At 42.0% G+C, this 21355-nt stretch overlaps 1 protein-coding gene across 3 annotated transcripts in view; it reads right to left on the minus strand.

Moving 5' to 3' along the window:
* Window positions 1-21355, minus strand: part of TPRG1 (tumor protein p63 regulated 1) — a 169342-nt gene that overhangs the window by 144101 nt on the left and 3886 nt on the right. Inside the window, exon 1 of one of the 3 annotated variants that reach the window (XM_069083313.1) lies at window positions 8329-8412. The exons of the other annotated variants lie outside the window; for them this stretch is intronic. Within the exon in view, the coding sequence (XP_068939414.1) occupies window positions 8329-8341 (13 nt within the window). The 5' untranslated portion in view covers window positions 8342-8412. Of the gene's footprint in view, window positions 1-8328; window positions 8413-21355 lie in introns of those variants that run through there. 3 annotated transcript variants of the gene reach the window in all.

Below are 21355 nucleotides of genomic sequence, written 5' to 3' on the forward strand. Positions count from 1 at the left end.
TTCTCTTCTCTTCTCTTCTCTTCTCTTCTCTTCTCTTCTCTTCTCTTCTCTTCTCTTCTCTTCTCTTCTTTCTCTGTCTCTGCCTCTCTCTGTGTGAAAGAAGCAGCAGAATCCCAAATAGCGGACTTTAGTGGTCCAACTTTTCAGCTCTCTGACAAGTTATGTCTCCATGCCAATTGAAATAGGGGACTTGGCAAACAGCTCTTTACATTTTCACATTTTACAAAGTGGAACAGTAATATGCCAGCCTGCTATTCCATCCCCTAAATAAAAAAATGGTGAGTTCATACTGTATCTTTCAGTTCCCTGGCATCTCCCGTCCCCCTAAAGTAGACCTTCCTGATGCAGAGAGTGAGTGATGGAGAAGCAAAGGGCATGAGACTGGGAGTCAGTAGGCCTGGACCCTCTACCCAGCTCAGACACTACTTACCACATGACCTGATTTGCTTGGGGGAAACATCTCTTATTGGTCCCCTCTCTTTGCCTTACATGGGTCTGTGTTCTAGGAGATGCTTCACATGATGAACACACAGGTTCAGACACATCTATCCTTGCACCAATGAGACACAAACATTTCTACAAAGAGCCTCTCACATACAGATTGTATTATTGCAAAGTCCTTCAGCCAGAATCAGATTTTGAACTCTAAGATCTATAAAGGAAGCAGCATGAAACAGTAGGATGGGAGCCAGTTTAGTCCCAGATTCCCAGTCCCAACTTCCAACTCCTCCATGTGTGGCCTTTGGAAATTCCTTTTTAACTCTATTCCCATCTTATCTTCTGACAAGTGAGACAGTAGGACCCTGGAGCATATTTCAGTTCAAAATCTAGCAGCCTAAGATCATCCAGGTCAGTTACCTTACTTTTCCAAAAGAGCCCCAACTTTGTGAACAGGTGTGGGATAGGTTGTCTTCATGGTCCTGAAACTGTATCCAAACTTTTAGATTTCAATATTGTTTTCCTTCATTAGAATGTTACATCCCTGAGGGCAGGGACTGGCCCTTTACAATAAGGCACAGAATAGACAAAAGATCCCATAATTGGTGAGTTAGACATGGTGGGAACTTCAGTTGATCTAGTTTAACACTCACATTTTACAGAGGAGGAAACTGAGGCCTGGAGAAGTGAATCAATTTCCCCAATGTAACACAGTCATCACATGGAAATTGAGATTTGAACACAGACCCTCTCAGCCAAAATGCAATACCCTTCCTCCACTCCCCTGGCTGCCTAGAACCTACAGGCATTATCTTGCCTCATTTGGATCTCCCAGTAGCCAACCTAGCATTTATATAGTACTTTAAGATCTGCCAAGCATTTCACATAGATGATCTAATTGTATCATCAACAGTGTTGGAAGAGAGGAGCTATTATTATCCCCATTTTATAGATGAGAAAACTGAACCTAAGTGACTTGCCTAGGCCACACAGTTAGCTAGTGTGAGGCAGAATTTGAATTTAGGTTTTCCTTAGCAGCATTCCAACCATATCCCAACCATCTGGTAAAAGGAAGTTTCTGAGACTTGGTTTCCTGGTGTATAAAATGAAAAGGTTAGATTAAAGAGCTTCAAGATACCTTCAGCTAGGATGTATTTCAACTGTTTTTAATGAGGAAATTAATGCTCAAGTGACTTGCCCAGGGCCATAGAATTAGTGAGAATAAGAGGTTGAATTTGAATCTCCATTCCGCCAGATATCTACTATGCCATGGCCACTAGACGAAGCTGCCTTTTGTCTTCCTAACATGCTTTGCCTCTCTTCTCCTCTCCTCACATTTAGTAAAAATATGGGCTAGACATGTCCAGTGCAGTTTTTTAAATTTGCTTCCCCCCAAAAAAAAACAAACCCCAAACAACAATTACGCCTATATTGTCAATCATCCAGGAAATGCTCCAGCTCTCTCTAGATGAAAGAACATTTCCATAGTGCTCCCATGAGGCTCCTCTCCATATACTGGGATGCTGAGCCTAGTGACTGAAGGCCCTTCCTTAGAATTCTGCAATGCTTCTTCCTATAGGGAAGCTACAGGGATTTGGAAGCACTCACCTGTTAAAAAATAAGGTAGCCAGCTCTGGGCCCAGGAAGAAATCTGGGTTTTTTGGCCCCTGGGCAGCTAGCTATGTGGCATATGAGACCTTGGGCAAGATGCTTCTCCTCTCTGGGCTTGAGTTTTTTCATCTGCACATTTCCAAATGGCTTTAGACTAAATGGCCTCTGAGGTACCTTCCAACCCCAGAGAGAAGATCCTAGGATTGAGCCTCCAGAGGCAAAAAAAAAAAACCTCTCCATTTTGTATCCCAGATCAGAATTGACTTCCTGAAAGTGCTAACAAACTGCAGTCGGCTAGGAGGGTGAGTCTGGGGAGCGAAGAGACCAAGGATTGTTCTGGATTAGCCCAGACAGCCAGAGCTCAGCACAGCCACTGAAAGGGACAGCCAGTCTCTCATTCCCGATATGACCTGAGATTCGTCTCAGGTGCCTCATACCCTCTCTAGAACAATAGTGCCCACTGAGGACCAAGCCTGCCTCTACTGTGATGGTGGAGATGGGGTTAACGAAATTGAGTGAAAGAAACTCTTGTGATTATGGTTTGCAATCTATGCTTGTACTAGCGAGATAGTCATGAGAGAGCTTCCTCTACTAGCAACTCTGTTAAAAAAACTTCTCAGAGCCAGGTAAGAAGCTGTCCTTGGTCTGGGTAGCAGGGAGGTCTGGCCTTGGTCTGGATGGCAGTGGGGTCTGGCCTTGGTCTGGGTGTTGGAGGAGGCTGACCTTGGTCTGGGTGGCAGGGGGGAACTAATCTTGGTCTGGGTAGAAGTGGGGGCTGGCCTTGGTCTGGATGGAAGTGGGGGCTGCCATTGGTCTGGGAGGCGGGGGCGGGGGGGGGGTCTGACCTTGGTTTGGGTGGCAGTGAGGGCTGGCCTTGGTCTGTATGACAGTGGGGGATGGCCTTGGTCTCGATAGTAGTGGGGTAGCCTCTCATGTTTGTTTGGGTTTTTTTTTTTCTTATGGAGGATTGATGTGATTAGAGTGACCCACGCTTTAAAAAGATGATTTTGGTATTCATATGGAAGATTAATTATAGAAAGATAAGCCTAGATATAGTGAGATGAATTAGAATCCATTGCAATATTGTGGATAAGTTGGTGAAGTCCTTACCTAGGGCACTCACTGCGCAAATGATGAGAAGGGCAAGAGATGGCACAGAGAAGTGGGCCAAAACCAAAAGAAAGATGAAAGAAATAAAGAGAAGGAATGGGAGGAAAGGAGGGGAGGAGGAAAGGAAGAAGGAAGGAAGGAAAGAAGGAAGGAAGGGAGGGAGGGAGGGAGGGAGGGAGGGAGGAAGGAAAATCAGCAACTGGTTGGATCTGGAAGCAGTGGGACAGGATATCATTAAAAGCCCCTCTTTTTCTCTCGAGAACAGGCATCTCAACTGAATCATGGCCAACATTGCAAGTCTTCTATTCATCATTTGTTGAAAAGATCTTGGCTTGCTTTAAGGAAATGGCATGTACAATACCTTCCTGGAGCAGGGCTACAACAGGTCTGTCTTGTCCCAAGGGGATGAAACATAGAAGACAGAGTGAAACATCTCTTTTTGGGAGTTAGGTATATCACAAGGATCAATAGATGTTCATACATTTGTTAGAGAGAGCCACATCCTTGAAGGTGGTTTAGGAACTCAGGAAGCTACCACCCCCTGCTCTAGGTAAAGGGAGATGCAGAGGAAGAATGATAACCAAAGAAGTCAAGAGAATGTATAGAAGTGCCTTTGGGAGGTAAGACTGTGGGAGCATCCTTGAGGACGTTAAAAAATGCACTATTTTGTTTTCTCATCACCTTCACATCTGGAAAGCTCTCTTATCCTCCCTAACAAGTGAGTCAGTCCTTGGATCATAGAGATAAAAAAAAAACAGGAGAATAAAAGTTTCCTCAAAACTATCCAACACATTGAACAAGTCTTCCAGTACATACAGTGCTGTGCAACCACAGTTCCCCACCTCTCCAAAGAAAATAGGAAGACCCTTTACCCTCAGCACTCCTGAATCCAAGCAGGAGCCTCTTTGGCATGTAGCCAGGTGAGATTACTGCACAGCAAACGAGAAATGCAAAAAGGAGAAAAACAAAGAACAGATGTTAGTGTGGACTCTGGGCATCCTAAAGATAATTTACCTCTTTAGAATACCTTTGTGGTTCAATTAAAAAATACTCAGCCATTCCACTTGAATAAATTGCCTTAACAATGGGAAGGTTGGATCTGCTGCCCATCAGGGCTGGGATACCTCAATACAGATATTGACCACTGGCATTAAGTAGGGAGAACATGGGTAATGCCTGCCCTCACTCCAAAACCACACAGTCACATACCTGGCAACCAAGACCCCATTCTATAAGATTTATATCTTCTGAGCAGGGCAATGACCTTTAATAGTAGTCAATCGGAGTGAAAAATCTTTCAGTCCTGCTAGTGAGTGGATCAACCTTAGAATGAGAGCACTGGAGACACAGAGAGAGTCATAAAGAAGAGTTCATTGAAGCATGTCATTTTACAGACAAGGAAACCAATGGCTACCACCTTTGACAATGCTGTGAAGAGGATCAGATGAAGAAGCCAAGAGTCCCAGGAGCTAGACCTAGCCCAAGGCTACCAGCCACTATGTCAGAGGGGTGGGGGTTTAGACTTTTTTAGCCCCATCCTGAGATTGCAGTCTATTTATCCAAGTCTTGCTGCTTCCTGACTCAGGGTGCTGGTTTTTAAGGATAAAAATAGTTACCATTTAAACAGCACTCTAAGGAACCCAAAGCACTTACCATATACGATCTTATTTGATTCTTACAGCAACCCTGAATGTATTAAAGGATAGATGAATGCATAAATGAATGGATGGATGGAGACATGAATTAATGAGTGAAAAAGCATTTATTAAAACTAGATTCAAATAGAAGAATCAAGATAGTTCCTTCTCCAAAGTAAATCATTCGGATGGGGAAGATAGTTCATTGAGAGGTAAATGGAAAAGCCTGGAAAGGTGCTCTGATAAGGTCAATGACAAGGCACAGAAGAACTTAGGGCACATTAACAATTCAGAGGACAATGCCAAGGGATCCTGAAGGTATAACATCAAGGCAGATAGTAAGTCAGATAATCCTGTGTGGAAAGAAGTTGGAGCCTTGTATGTCACCCAAATAATGTGAGCTGCCATTTTGTTCTTCCAAATTAGCTGCTAAAGATGGTGTCTGGATGGATATTCCCATTTTACAGATAAGTAAACTGAAAGTGTGAAAGGATCAATGATTTGTCCAGGATCGAACAGCTAATATTGTCTGAGGAAGGCTTTGAACTGATTTCTTCTGTTCTCAAGGTCCCGCATTATATCCAGTAGGTTAAATGAAAGATCAAAAGCCATGGGCTTTGTTGGTTTCTAGATCCCTGAGAGGGAAGAGAAGAGGGTATAAAAGCAGGGACAATCCAAAGGAGAAAGAGCTGTTCTTAAAGTTATACTGTGTCAACATTATGAAAGTCAGACTTTTCAGGTCAATTGACCCTTAATAAGTCTTTGTTTTTGTTTTCAATTACTTTTACTTTGTATACCTAGAACATAAGCCAATGCTGTACATATAGCAAGTGTTCAGTGAATTTTTGAGGACTGATTGATGCCAAACTCTGTTTCCATTTTTGGTTTGTATCTTTTGCAGCTAGCACAGTTTAGACATTAATAATAATCGACATTTGTTGAATTGAATTGACTCAGAAGAGCAAGGCAGGCTCCACAAGGAAAACATTACAATTTCACCACAAACCTGCATTGTCCAGTAATCACTCAAAAGAAGCTTCATACCTCTGGAGGTCTAGCTAGACCCAGGCTCTGCCCAAATAAATAAGTTAGAGTGGGTGTGGGGGAAAATTAGGTACATTCCAGAGGATCTCTGAAGAATCCCCACCCCACCCATGAGAATTTCCTTGGAATTTCAAGTCATTGCACAAGATGCCACTGAAACCTAAGCCTGATGGGTGAGATCCACCTGAGAGAGCTCTCAGAAAATAATGTCAGGTGACAGAGGAGGAGAAGGAGGAGGAGGAGGAGGAGGAAGAGAGAGGAGGACATCCTTAGTTGCAGGGCCAAGGGAGGCTGGAACTTGGACTCTAGCTTTCTGATTGATCTAGATCTCGAATGCCTTTGGAAACCTCAGAGCGCTTGGAGCAGAGGGAGCCAAGAGAAGTGAGAGAGGCTCACAACAGCACAAGGAGAACACTGGCTTTTACCTCTTCACTTATAGCAAGGAAGAGTAAATATGAAGAAAAATAAATGATTACTATAAGGAGTGAAATTACAGAAGCAAGAAGAAGGCAGAATGAACGCTTGGTGTCTTGCGCACTTCTTGGGTCTAGCGCACCGCTCGGGGTCTAGCGCACCACTCGGGTCTAGCACAACAATCGGGTTTAGCACACTGCTCGGGTCTAGCACATCGCTCGGGGTCTAGCGCACCCCTGGGGTCTAGCGCACCTCTCAGGTCTAGGCCATTGCTCTGGTCTAGGGCATCGCTTGGTGGCGGACTTAGAGGAAGCTCTTAATCATTGCCTGTTGACTGACCACTGACCAGCAGTGGAGGACTAAGGACCAAACATTGACCTTGCCTTGCTGAACTCCACTTCCTGGCAGACAAACGGGAGGCATTAGGAGCCGGCAGGTCTTCTGGGGTCTTTGGTGGATCCCAAGGCCATTGGGAGTCAGTAGGGCCACATAGCGGCCAAGCGTTAATTCTGGCTCAGGCCACATGTTAAGGGCTTCAGAAGTAGCATCTCATTTGATCCTCACAACAATTCTATGAAGCAGGTGCAGTCATTATCCTCATATTACACGTGAGAAAACCAAAGCAGTGAGAGATTGCGACTGCTCAGCTCATGGATCAGTAAGTGGCTGAAGCTGGATTTATGGGTCTTTGTGACTTTAAGGTCCAGTGTTCTAACCACTGAGACACATAGCTGTCTCTAAGGAGAGGAAGAGAAGAAAGGAAGGGAGAAGGAATAGAAGAAAAGGAAAAGGAGGAGAAAGAAAAAGAGAGAGAGAAAGATAGAAAAGGAGCAAAACAAAGAGGAAGGAAAGGAGAAGGAGGAAAAGGTCAGGAAGGAAAAGAAAGACAAGGAGAGGAGTAACTCATGCATCTTCTACATCAGTAAGGCTGGCAAATCCACAGCAATGCTGGGAGGAGGATGGTGGAAGGATTGCTTTGGGCATTGTAGAACTAAGCATCCTGAGCCATAGAGCAAAGACTCCTCCTCAGTTACTAGCTAGATTGAAGCAAATGTCTGAAGCCTTCCTTCTGATACTGTTTCAGCCTTTCTGCTTTTTTTTTTGGAGGGCAATTGGGCTTATGTGGCTTGCCCAAGGTCACACAACTAGTTTTTGTGTTAAGTGTCTGAGTCTGGATCTGAACCCAGGTCCTCCTGACTCCAGGGCCAGTGCTCTATTCACTGCACCACCAAGCTGCCCCTCCAGCCTTTCTAAGTCATCAAATTCTGGAGTTGGCACAGGCATGACTCAGCTAGCCTTCCACTCAGCATCATATTTCCCCCTAAAAACTCATTGGTCCTTACTCTTTTTCGGGCCAGACCCAGCCCGATCTTGGTGATCCATGGTCAGCCTTGTACCAAGGGCTGCTCCAAGGGCTCCTCAGTGTCTGTCTCTCTCCCCTTGGCATTCTGAACACCCCTGTCAGAGGAGTGGCCAGATATCACACCCATGAGGGCTACACCCAGACAGTGACTTGAGGAAATGCTCCTCTTAGGCAGTTCATTGGGGACAATGAAAACTTCAATAAAAGAAGTAGTAAAGGGACTTTTCCATGAGTGCACAGCCCACAGTACTCCACCTCACCCCCCATAGGCACAAGCCTGGAGCCTTGAGAAAGCAGAAGCCCTGAAGGTCTTCCCCTCCCAGAATGATTTTTTTTTGACTCAGTAAAAGATGTCATTCTTTGTCTCATTTCTTACCTAGCCTTAGTCATTTAATGGGTATTGTTTCAGTCAAACTGTGAATTGGGAAAGACCTAAACTTAAAAAGTCCAAGGTCTCCCACTGTATCTGGGGCCATCTCAATCTTCCTACCATCTCCAGTCTTCCTGATCTATTTCTGGCCACTGGACCCAGATGGCTCCAGATAGGAGAAAATGAAGCTGGTGACTTTGCTCAGCCCTCCCTCAATTCAACTCACTTGAAAGTCATTGCCTCACCTTCCTCATGTCATGGTATGCTTGAAGAACAAACAAGAACAAACAACAACATGACCATTTGCTGGAGAGAGCCATATGGCAGAAGCAGAGTCCGACCTGATTTCTCCATGCCTGGATATTTCCCCGTAGGGAGGCTGTGCTGTGGGGCAATGGCTTCTGTTTTCCTCAGTCATGTAAACCCTGTATCAGGAAGTATAGGGAGAGTAAATAAGTGTGAGCAGGAAGGAGTGGTGAGTGACTCTCCCAGGCCTGCTCCGCCAGGGTCTAAGAGACTGGTACCCAGTGAAAGGAGCTGCCAACCTGGCATGGAAGTCATGTAGGAGGGAAGACAGTATAATTTGGCCTTTAAAGAGGGGAGGCTAGTGAACCCTGCATTGCACATCCATAAAAATCAGTGCCTACTGGCTGAGGCTGCTTAGGGATGGGGGATAGACCTTGTATGGCCTCCAGAGGAGAAGGAAACAACGGGGAGGCTTCAAAGACCTGCTTTAAAGCCCTTCATGACCTAGTCTCCTCTTATCTTTCCAAGTCTTTCTCTACCTTGCTCCATATATGCTCTTGCCTAGTGACATTGACTTGGCTTTTCCTCAATCAAGACCCTCCATCTACCAACTTTGGGTCTCTGCTCTGGCTGTCTCCCACATGTAGAATACTCTCCCTCTCCATCTCTTCCTTCTGGACTGTCAGGCTTCCCCCAAGTCTCAATTAAGTTCCCACCCTCTATGAGAATCCTTTCCCAGTCCTCCTTAGACAATTAAGTAGTGCAGTGAATAAAACATGGGCCTGGAGTCAGGATGATCTGAGTTCAACTTTGGGCTCAGGCACTAACTAGCTATGTGATCTTGTAGATTGCTTAACCTCTACCTCAGTTTCCTCAACTATAAAGTGGAAATCACATACTTCACAGAGTTTTTGTTGTCAAGAACAACTGAAGTAATATTTGTACAGAGTTTAGCTTAGTATCTGACCCATAGTAGGTACTTAATAAATGCCCGTTCTCTTCTTTTTCCTTAATATTGTTGACTTCCTTTAACTTAAACAGTGATATGAGGTGGGCAGGGTTTAGGCATAGTTAAAGTGAAGGCCACATACTACCAGGGACATGGATGAGGTCACAATCAAAATCAAAGACTTTCAGCATCCCATAGTTGGAGTGACCAAAGAGTCCATCAGAGGTAAACTTTGTCAAATTGGGCCATTCTAAGAAATGGTCAGGGTGATCTAGCTTGAGAAGCTCTTCAATAAAGCCTGCTCTCCTCCAGGAAATTATTATCTTAATCATTTTAGTATATTATATAGATTTTCTATATAATTTCCAAATAACATTTTTTTTACTCAAAAGAAATAAATACCTTGAGGAAAGGGACAGTTTCTTTTTTCTATTTTATCACTGAATCGGTGTCTGACACTTAGTAGGTATCTGATAAATATTTATTTGATAAATGAGTAAATGAAGGTTTTGCTTGAAAGTATCCAATGGGGGAGGAACAATTTTTCCCGAAGTGGGCCATTCTACTTTGGGATAGCTAGTTGAGTGAAGAATTTCCTCTTTTCTTCAGTCCTAAATCTGCCCTTTTGCAGATTCCATTCTATCCCTCACTCCTACTTCTGTACTCTGAGGCCAAGCAGAATTAGCTGCCTGGAGAAACATTCATTCCCCTTCCTTGGAGATCTTTAAGGAGTGGCAACACAACCACTTGTTTGGTACATTATAGACATCACTCCTTTCATGTAACATTTGGATTAGATGACCAATGAAGACCTTTCCAGTTCTACAATTCTGTGATTCTGTGATATCATGCGACAATGCTTTAAATACTTCAATCTAGCTATCATGTCTCTACCTCTACCCTCTGTGAATTCCCCTCACTCTTACCAAACAAACTTCTCCAACCTTATGAGATTCAATTCCTTTGAGTAATTCTCAAACTGTCCGAAAGTGAAGTGGGTGACTATCCTAGATGACCTTCTGGAGATGATCTCTACCTCTCCAATGTCTTTCTCTAACTGGAGCCTGCTGGACTGAGCCTGATACCCCAGACATAGGCTGAGTAGGGCAGAGCACAGAGGAATTGACCCTTCTATTTCCAGGAGGCACTGTATCTCTAAATTGGTTTGCTTTATTCATTGACTTATCACACAGGTGGGGCCTGAATAAATTGGAAATTCAGAATTCTATTTAACCAAAGTGGCGGGAAGTCAAGATGACCCCAATTCAAAGGAGGAGGGAATAGAAATTCTTGCACCAAAACATCCCTCCAACTCTAGTGATAATATAACTAACAACCAAATATATCTGCCTCTTCACATGTCTTTTTGGAAGAGAGGGATGATAAGTATCTTCTCATGTGTCACTTAAGTGCCTGATGTTTTCACACTTCTATCTCCCTCTGCTTTGCCTTTGTCTAAAAGAAACAGGAAGGAATGTCAGGGATAGTAGATTAAGGTGTTTTCCTATGATGCCATATGGCATAAGCAATTCCTGTTTGACTGGTCTTGACAGAAAATAAGACCCAGTTTTTAGTCATTTCTCTGATACATACTGGCTGGGTGACTTTGATCAAGTCCCTTACCCTCTTATTACTCCAGAAAAGGGAATATAGTGTGTATCAGATCCAATACTGATGGTTACTAGAAGGTTGTTGGAAAGAGAAATGGAACTTTCATGGTCCATTCGGATCTTACAGGAATAGGGAAGTCTAATAGTGAATATAAGTTTCCAAAGAATCACGCATTTTCATTGAAGGAAAAGTTTCCCAACATTGAATTCCTCATAATAAAACTACAGGTTTCTCACCATCTACTTCCTCTCCCTTCAAAACAAAACAAAGCAAACAGCTTTGTCTTTTGTATTGAGGAGGATGGGGAAGAATGCTTTCATCTGGGAGCATTTTCCTCAAGAGTTCAATAGTCTTTCTTCTCAGCTGTTTTTAATTGCTTCTGTTCCCATTTGGTTGGTATCTCCGCCAACCAGTGCCACCGAAATGGTTAGGCCAGTTAGCTCAGCCCCAGCCACTCTCACTCCGATTCTGACAGATGCCTCCCTTGATCAACCTCACCCCTATCACTATGGAACATTCAGACATCTGTAGCATACAAGGAAGTCTTTACATCTAGGTCAATAATTAGTGTAGCACATACTCTAGATAGAAGAAGGAGGGGTGAAACTTCAAGCTGCTCACTTAAACTTATAAGCATGTGATAAAAGGTGTCTAAGCAAGGAGGCCTGGAAGGGATTTTTGAAATATTGGCAAAAATGAGGGTCAGTGAATGTGAATAATTGAGATCTGCCTGCTCCATGGACACGTTGTACAATCCTCATTCCAAATGGAGAACAAAGGGTTAATAGGCAAAGGTGTCTTATATATTAAGCATAGCACAAAGGAAGAGTCAAGGGCTCAATTTGTCTTCCCAACAATCCCCTCGTCACCGTCAGCATTGTATCTGGTAGGCACCGTTTCTTTAAGAGTTTAGGAAGGCTCAATCAGACAGGAGAGCAAGCTGTCATGCCCTGATGTGCCATTGCCCATTAGCCCAGCAAGAAAGACCTGATTCTTTGTGGAGACTTATTGCTCAATGTCATTAGCTATACCTAGGTAGTGATAAAAGCTCTGCTTCAGAAATGAACTCAACCCATTACCAGACATGTTCCATTTATTCCTGGGTAATTTTGCTTCTTACACTGTCACAGTACTTCCTAACTCATGTTACAAGAGCCCTGACCCTCTCCCCACTCTTCAGAATGGAAAATAAGCAGAGAAAGCCAAACACCACAGAAAGCCACCAAGCTAGATATATGATCTATATCAGAAGAGATGCTGAAAGGAATCAGACTTTCATGGCATCTCAGAACTGAAAGAAACCTAGAGGAGAAGTGGCCCAACACATTCCTATTCTCCCTGATACTCCACTCCCCAACTCCATCAAAACCCCACAGGACTGGATATGGGAATAACATGCCACTTTTAAAAGAAGATGTTCTACTTAATTTCTAAAAATACCATTTAATCTTCCAACCTAATTCAAATCATATGTGAACAAGAAAGTCTTCTACATCATATCACATAAGGATCACCCAGTCTTTCTTGGATGTTTTCAAGTGAAGATGGCTAAAAATTTATTACCTGCACAACTATACTGGAAAGACTTCAAGAATAAGATCTCTATTTAAAAAAATACATCCCTAGTATCTGGTAATATTTTTTACATAGCTCTTTCTCAATAACTATTGCTCAGTTGATTATTTAAATAATTTTGAAATTGTAATGAATGAGATCAGTTTTCTACCCTTCTATAAAGGATCCCTTTTGGTATGGAAAGTTTGACTACTACTAAAAAAATTATCATTTTAATCCATTCTTCTCAAAATGCTCCAAAATCATTTATCAACTGAATTTCCTGCCCCTTATAACCTTTCCTCCAGCCCATACCCACCCTGACATTCATCTATTCACTGCTCTAAGCCTGATGCTGACCTACCAGGCCAGAAGGCAAAAACAAACAAGGATATCACTTTTAATAAATGCATTCCTGGCATGCTAAAAGTGTTCTTTCTCTCTTGGAAAGGGACCAATAAATGAAATAGAAAATGTGCTCAAAGTGGAATTCATCCTTTAAGATTTTAGTCCTTTGAGAGTTTGATATAAGCATTGAAAAGAGCTTAGTGTCACTTGAAGGGTGAACAAAGCAACTGGGAAGTTTATGAAAGGATAAATAAAATTATCTATTAGGAGCTTACCGGTGCTAACAATTAGGACAACACATAGGAAAAGTTAGAGAATTCTTGCTCACATTCTTATATGAAAGAAAAAAATAGGAGGCTTTAGCTACAAGTTCATTGTGAAGGTCCATTGATTCTTAGTGCACAGTGACAAAGCCAATAGTAATATGTCTTCTTTAATAATCACATTGATGAAAACATTCACAGGTGCCAGGTCCTATCTCCATGAGTATATCTCCACAACAGTGAGGGGTCAGGCTAGGCACATGGCCAGTGGTTTGAGGGACTGTGATTCCAGTAGTTCATGAACTTTTCTATTCATTGGTGGGAATTGGTCATATTTGGTGCCAATAGTGGTAATGTTGACAGTCCCCTTCTCCAAAAGGATTATTTACCTCAATGATGATCATGGGGACAAACTTGGGAAAAAAGCCAATGATCTGATAGGCATTAAAATTCCTCGGGCTGTTGGACTCTGAGTCCTGGGTGATCTCAATGGAGGGATCAATGGAGTAATAGTTGAGATGGTGCTGATGGTTTGACCATTATGGCAATGCGTTCTCCTGTATCTCCTTCAGGGACCCCTACTTCTTCAGCTGCTCTGACCTATCTGCCCTGTTGGTGGAAGTTGAGTCAAGTCAGAAAACATTTATTTACTACTATGTGTCAGGCACTGTTAGTATTGGGAATACAAATACAGGAAGACAGTCCATGTCCTCAATGAGCTAATATTTTAGTGGGAAAAATAACAAATAGAATAGAGCTGAAAGTGAGTTGGGGAAAAGGAAAGGAGACATGGATAAACAGTCCAGACAGACAGCATGGAGCTAGTTTGGATATTTTCTCAAAATAAGACTTCAGAGAGAAACTCACCAATCAGTGTTTAAGGTTGTAGGAACAAAACGATATTCCAGAGCAAGATGGTAATAGAGGAGGAGGTACCTTCAAGGGATAATAAAGATGCTAAGGCATGGGGTGGGGGTGGGGGTGGTGGCAAATTTGGGAAGGTCCAGAATGAAGGAATGTGAGCAATGGTTGGGAGAAGGGGTGCTTTTCCCCAGAGTTGGGCTAGGGGGCCTAGTCTGAGAGAAAAGTTGAGCTTCTGAATGCTGCCACTCCAGGAGCTCTTAGACTTTTGTAATAAATTGTTGGTGGTTTTGGAAACTGATCAAGATAGGCTCATTCTGTAAAAAATCTTTTCCCTCAAGGGTGACTTCACAAGACATCCCTAAAGCAATAGGTTCTCTAAGGACCAGTGCTATTCCTGGCACTCTGGGAATCTGATTCCTAGGCTGACTTCAGAGAATAATAATTTAAGATAATGGGAACATAAATTCACATTTGGAAGGATTCTTAAAAGATCATCTACCTTAGTACCTTCATTTTGCCAATAAACAAAGTGAGACCTAATCTGGAAATGGAGTTCTCTACTGCCTTTAAACTTCCAATGTTATATCAAAATGAGTAACTGAATTCAAAATATGATAAATTTCCTACTTCTAATACTTGAGATTTTATTGTCATGTCTCCAGTCTTCTCTGGTATAGAGTGTCACCTGTTCATACCTTGGTAGTCAGTGGAATGAATTGACATATTCAAAAAAGAAGCTACTCAGTGACTAAACTTAGAGTTATTTATTGGAATGAGCTCAGATGCCCCTTAGATAAAATAGCATTCATGACCAAGTCAATATTTGAAGACTTTTAAGATGGCAAGGCCTAGGAGATCTTGGGCTCTTTGGATAAAGACAAAGAAAACCTGGGGGAAATTCTATACTACAAAAGACCCCAGAGGAGGAAGCTTCTGCTCACCACAAGGACTTTCTAGATGTTTTCACTCTATCTCCACACTGACACACACATATGCACAAAACCAACCCCAGAAGCCTAAATTTACCTTACCAAAAGCATTTAAGGACAGATAATATCAAGGAAATAGAAGGAATAAAGCCAAGGTCGTGTTGGCTCCTAGTCATTGAGCACAATCCATTCCCTCAGTGGACTTTCTGAATTTTATTTATTTTTTTAATCTATTCTAAAATGAAGCTATGTGGATATAGATGCTTCAGTGGGGAGGGTGCTGGCTTGAAAGTCAGAGCACTGTCTGACTCCTATTTCAGTTGCTGTTTTGTGAATTTGGAGAGTCACTCAGACTTTCTGAACCTCACTCTGTTCTTTACCTATAACATGTGTGTGTGTGTGGGGGGGATTAGGTGATCTCTGGGGGGTCACTTGGAGTTCTCAGTCTGTGACCCAGAAAGCACCCCACATGACAACCATTCTAAACCAGTTGGGCTGACTTTTCTCTCAGTTGACCTAATTACGGCATGCAGATTTGTTGCTAAACAGGAAACAGCAAAAGGTTTGAATGTGTAGGTAAAGATTCATGGCATTTTACTCTGGGATTATGCAGAGAGACTGAAGTTGCAGGCCAATCAAGGCCAGGAGATGAATTCTCCTTCTTCCTAGGGAACTCCTCCGGCATCATTCTCGTGGGTATATTGAGTGGAATGCAGGTTCAAGAAGGACAGAGCAGCTTTTTATATCTTGACTCAATCCATTCCCAAACTTCTCCTTGCACAGCAAAGTAAATGCCTTTTTCAGTAGTACTAAGGGATTCCGAAGTTTAATGAAAAAAGAGTGAACAGAAAAAAGAACAACAGCTCCTAAAGTACATACTAAAAGAGATACAACATTTTGGGACAATGAAAAAAAAAAACAAAAACACAGCACCAACATTCCTGCCAATCTCTTTCCTGGTCAGACCACACCAAAGGCCCAGTCTGAGCTCTGAGCATCAGAGCTTAAGGACCTGATAAACTAGGGCTCATACAAAAGAGAGGAATTCAGAGAGTAACAGGCCTTGATACGAATTCTGGATGAGGAAAAGTTGAAGGGACTTCTGGGACACTTGATCAACACGATGGCAGGCTAGATGTTTCCTCTGACCCCCACAACCTCTCATTCCTTTCCAAAAGAGAAGTCATGCATCAGAAAGAAATAAACTTCGGAAGATTTTGTGGTCCAGTGCACCAGAATCCAAGGCTGCCAGGCCAGAGTATTAAGAACAGAGGGAGTAGGACAGGACACCAACAACGGACATTGGCCGTGCTTATAAGGAGCTGTACAACTCTCCCCCAAACCTGAGGGAGCCCAGAAAACACTGCTGCGTCCAAATCTGAGCACTTAAATATCGGTCGGGTCAAAGACCTAGCATGAATTGTCCCATGTGGGAGGAAGCAGAGACACTTTAAGATCTAGTCCAGAGGGTAACCCCAACCAGAGGGGAGGGAGTCAGAAGTGAGTGATAAGTGAAATAATGGCAGGAATGGGAGACTAAATATCAGATTCCTGGAAGAATAAATCTCAAAGGTCTTAAACAGAAATAGATAAAGCAATAGAAAAACAGTAACAATAGAGGGGAATATGGCTTCCAGGTCTAGTAAATAAGTATAGGCATCTACGAAAAAATACTGCAAAATGAAGGAAAACGATTCAACACTTGCTGAGACAGAGGACCTTGTGGAATTTGAGAAAACCATGGAGCTACAACATCCTATTCCTGAGCAGTTTAAAAGAAAAATGAGAATTATGAGAGCCGAATGTGTGTCCTACAAAGAGAAAAAAGAGAATAGAATCAGTTGAAGGAACTCAGGCAGTTTAGTCTGAGACTAGGAAATGATAGTTCTCTTCAAGTACTCTATAAGACAGGAGAACCAGGAGAAAAAGTTAGAATTTGTAAATACATCAATTTGGGCTTAGTGTATAGAATTATTTCCCTCCAATTAGAACTATCCCAAAGTGAAGTGTTTTAATCAAAGAGTGAATAGCTTTGGGTGACTTAGGGTGGAGGGCAAATGGCCATTCTTGATATATTATAAATGAGATTCCTTTAGGGCCTGGCCAGGGAGATAACTTCTAACTGTACAAATGTGTGATTCAGCGAGATGCTGCTTTTCCAAGAAAATAAGTTGTTCCTATTATTAATGGCTTCAAAACCTACCAGGACAGCATTTATTCGGACGGTTGATTTGTCCTAGACAGTACCTGACGAGATGATCAATAAGAGTGAACTAGTCAGCTATTTCAATGTTGTAGCAGCCAATACAGATAATGGGGCTGATTCCCAGAAGGACTGGGTGAGTTGGTCATCTATTAGCCATGCCAGATACTGAGATATTTTTATATATAGATACATTTCATAATTACTTCAATTATGATAGTTATCAATAGTCAAGATATGCCAAATTAACTAGCATTTATTAAAAACCTTCTTAAGTTTTGGGTATAAACAGAAGCTTTTCCAAAAAGAGTCCTTGATCTCAAGAAGTTCACAAGATAACGGAAGTGACAATTTGCAAACAACTATGAATAAATGAAGGCAAATTACAATGAATGGGTGATCACTGCTGCAGAAACAATCCTCTACTCTTGTTTTCTTACAATTTCACTTGCCACAGTAATTGGCCCTCTGAACCCCAACTTTACCTCATTGCCCATACTTAAACTGGGAGACAGAATCGTCCTTCAGTGAAAAGCCCAAGGCCATAGAAAGGGTGCTCCCTCCACCAATTTCTTTCCTTTACTCTTAACTTTTTCATAACATAATTAATTTTTCTTCTCTCCAATTAAAAAGGGTTAGCTATCCCTGTTCTTAGGGCTGGTACCTCAGAGGTCATAGAGTCCGATCTCTAACTGATCTGTCCTACAACAGAGCCAAACAAGTGCATTCTTTTATTTATAACTTTCTGTGAGTAAGAATTCATCGCTACCCAAGAAAGTCCATTCTATTTTTTAACCAGCTCCAACTCAAGATGTTTCTCCTTGTAGCAAACACAAGACTCTTTGCAGTTTCTGACCATCACACAGCTCCTTCCTCTTCATTTAGAGGAAGTCTCATCCTCTTCTTCATGACCATCCTTCAAATTCCTGAAATCAGCCACCATGTCTCATGAAGATTCTTATCTTTAATGCAGACATTCCAATTCTTGAGTGCCCCTACATGTGGCAGACATTCTCAGCTCTCCTCTGCACAGTTCCCACCTTATCAGTATCTTTTGAAGAATTATGACAGTAACTCCACATAATCTTCCAGAAATGAGTTGACTACTCCAGAATACAATTTATTCTAGAACATCATGCTTCTCTTAGGCAGCTTCAGGCTACATTAGCTTTCTGGGTCGCCCTGCCCTTCTGTTGTCTCATAATGACCTTGTACGTCACCCAAGTCCCAGAACCCTTCACTGTCTTTCCATGACTTTGCCATATTGTTTTTTTTCTGAATTACTCTTTTTCTTTAAGTCAAGCTTTAAGACTTTGAATGTATACCTATTACATTTTATCTATCCATGTTCTTGGATTAGAAAAGCACCAAGGAAACTGAAAGCTCATCTCCTTGAGTTTGGGATGAGAAGAAAAGTTGTAACTTAGACAAAGGAGTTAAAGAGGTAGGATCTAGACCAAGAGCCAACCATCAGCAAAGAAGCCCAAGCACAAGCCATTGAGGTTCACAATCAAGAGGGCACAAATGACCTTTGGAAAAAGAGCTTCAGGGTCCTCCTGCTGGGGAAAGTGAGGGATGAAGCAAGGGGAGACTTTTTATCAGAGAGGTTAACTTCAACTAAGTTTAGATAAATAGGATGGCAGATGGATTAGGTAGAAAAGTCAAGGAAAGCTCTTTTTAACATCAGCAGAGGCATGTGCATGATTTAGACATAAGAGAAGGAGCTCATGGCACAAGAGAGATTGATTACTCCAATAAGAAGTGGATTTGGATTAAGATCCTGAAGGAGGTGAATATAATCACCATATTTATGCGGCTGACTCTTAAGTGTATATTTCCATTCTTGACCTCTTCTTGAGTTCTAGACCTAAAGCATTTGGTCCATTAACAAGCTTTTATTGAGCACTTACTAAACGCCAGATACTATGATAAGTGTCTAAGCTACAAATATAAGCAAAAAGAAAAAGCATCATGTCCTCAAGGAATTTACATTCCAACAGAATAAAACAATACATTAAAAGGAAACTGAAAATGGTAATGAGAGGTAATTATCTTACACTACAGGTCATCTCAACATTTTGTTAATAGTAGGGAAGGAGGGAGGAAGTGAGGGAAGGATAGAGAGGGAGGAAGAGGAAAAAGAGGAGGAGGAGGAAGAGAGAGATAGAGAGTCATTGAAGTAATTTCCAACTTTGAGATTCTATCGCTGAAAGGAATGTTGCTTAACTATATGTTTAAACTTTCCCAACTTTGGTAGAGCTTTCTGAATATAGTAGAGATACCATAATGTTTGCTGAATTAAATGGAATTTATTAGCCCTTGGTCTTTCTTCACCAAAGTGGAGAAATCTTTCTATGCCGTTCAGAATATAATAATTGCTCTAGAGATGGACAAGCCATCCAGTAACACCCCATTTTACAGATGAGGAAACTGAGAGTCATATAGGTTAAATAACTTGACCATGGATATAAGGTTTTAGTCAAGATATGTTTTTTTTTCTTCCAAACTAGTGTACTTGCCACAGTGCCATGCTTGCCGAAATTCAAGTAATGTCTGGTGGCCAACTTTGAGAAAGTAAACCTCTGAGTGCTTAGTTATGTGGGCCCTTGGATGACAAATCCTCGGTCCATCCGCAGACCCTCATAGGAGACCTTTCCAGAATTGATCAGACCTGTCAGAGCCATGGCTCCAGTGACTAACGCTTGGAGAGCTCAACCCATTGTCATCACCACTCCCCAGTTATGGATTAGTGAAAGGATTATTAAAAGGTTTTAAACATGAATACATGTTTGTGCTATGTTGAGAGTGCACACGAGGTGCACAAAGGACCATGCATTGTCTTGTTATATTCTATAAAGGTAATGGTGGTGGTGTTATTGTCACAATTTCCTCAAAATGAATCTTTTAAGCTAAGAGAGCAAGAGATGACCTGTCCAATTAGGTGCTGCGTGGATCCTTTGGAACCATTTTGTTTCATGAGCAGGGACAAAACCATTCCCCCACATGGACAGTCAGGTAAGTTTTGCAATTTGAGGGGTTCCATGGGATACAGACTAACTAGGAGAGGGGAAATGGAACAGGGAGCATATTGCTGGATGGGGAATTAGGATGTCTGAGTAAAATTTGAGGTCCTATTACTCATGCCCTTGAGCATGACCCTTTGAACCTCAATGCCCTTGCCCGTCAAATGGGGGAAACAAAAAGGCTACCTAGCTCATGCCCATTCTCATGGTCAATTCATTTCAATCTCAGAAATATTCATAAGTCACTTACTATGTGCAAGGCACGGATAAGATGTGTGTGCATACATCCATGTATATGTATGAATATATGTCTGTATATGGATATGTAGAATATATATATATGGGTATGGAGGAACATATATATCCATAGATGGGTACACACACATACCCATACACATACATATATACATGCACATACATAAACAAACATGTATACATGGAACCATCGCTTACAGTAAATGGAGAAGCTTGGTAGTGTGCTTTCTAGGGATTGACACATTCATTGCCAGAGCTAACTCAGTGTTTGGCAGGTGCCAAAGGAAAGTGTGTAAGGGAAGAGATATTAGACTGACTACCAGACTGAATGTCTACAGAGCCATTGTGCTGATCTCATTGGTGTATGCCTGTGAAACCTGAACAGTCTACCAGAGCCAGGCCAGGAAACTGAATCATTTGCATTTGAATTGTCTTAGGAAGATTCTGAAGATCACCTAGCAGGATAAGGTACCAGACACTGGGGTCCTTCCTAGAACTAAACTGCCAAGCATTCAAACTCTGCTTCAGAGAGTGCAATTCCAATGGACTGGCCACAGTGTTCAAATGCAAAATAAATGTTGGCCAAAAAGATTATTTTGTGGAGAACTCACACAGGGCAAGAGTTCATGTGGTGGTCAGAAGAAGAAATACAAGGACCCTCCCAAGGTGTCTCTTAAGAACTTTGGAATTGATTGAGTGACATGGGAGACACTGGCATAGGCCTGCTCAGCATGGCATACCCCCATCAGAGAAGGTGCTGTGCTCTATGATCAAGGCAGAATTGAAACAGCTCAAAGGAAATACAGGGTGCACAGATTGAGACAATTCACCCCAGATATTCACACAAAATCTTTGTACCTGACCTGTGGAAGAGCATTCCAAGCTTGTATTGCTCTGGTCAACCATAACTGGACACACTGAAACTTGACTCTCGCCTAATGATGTCATTTTGGGTCTCTTCGAGAATGAAGAACAACAAGCAACCAAACAAACATATGTGTGTGTGTCTTTATCTAGTTCTATATCTCTATGTAGTTCTATCTATCTGTCTGTCTGTCTATGTATGTATGTATGTATCTGTCTATCTATCTATCTATCTATCTATCTATCTATCTATCTATCT

Source organism: Petaurus breviceps, unplaced genomic scaffold, assembly GCF_028583685.1.
Source record: "Petaurus breviceps papuanus isolate PSGF00001 unplaced genomic scaffold, PetGlider_PUasm1.0 173, whole genome shotgun sequence".
NCBI lineage: Eukaryota > Metazoa > Chordata > Mammalia > Diprotodontia > Petauridae > Petaurus > Petaurus breviceps.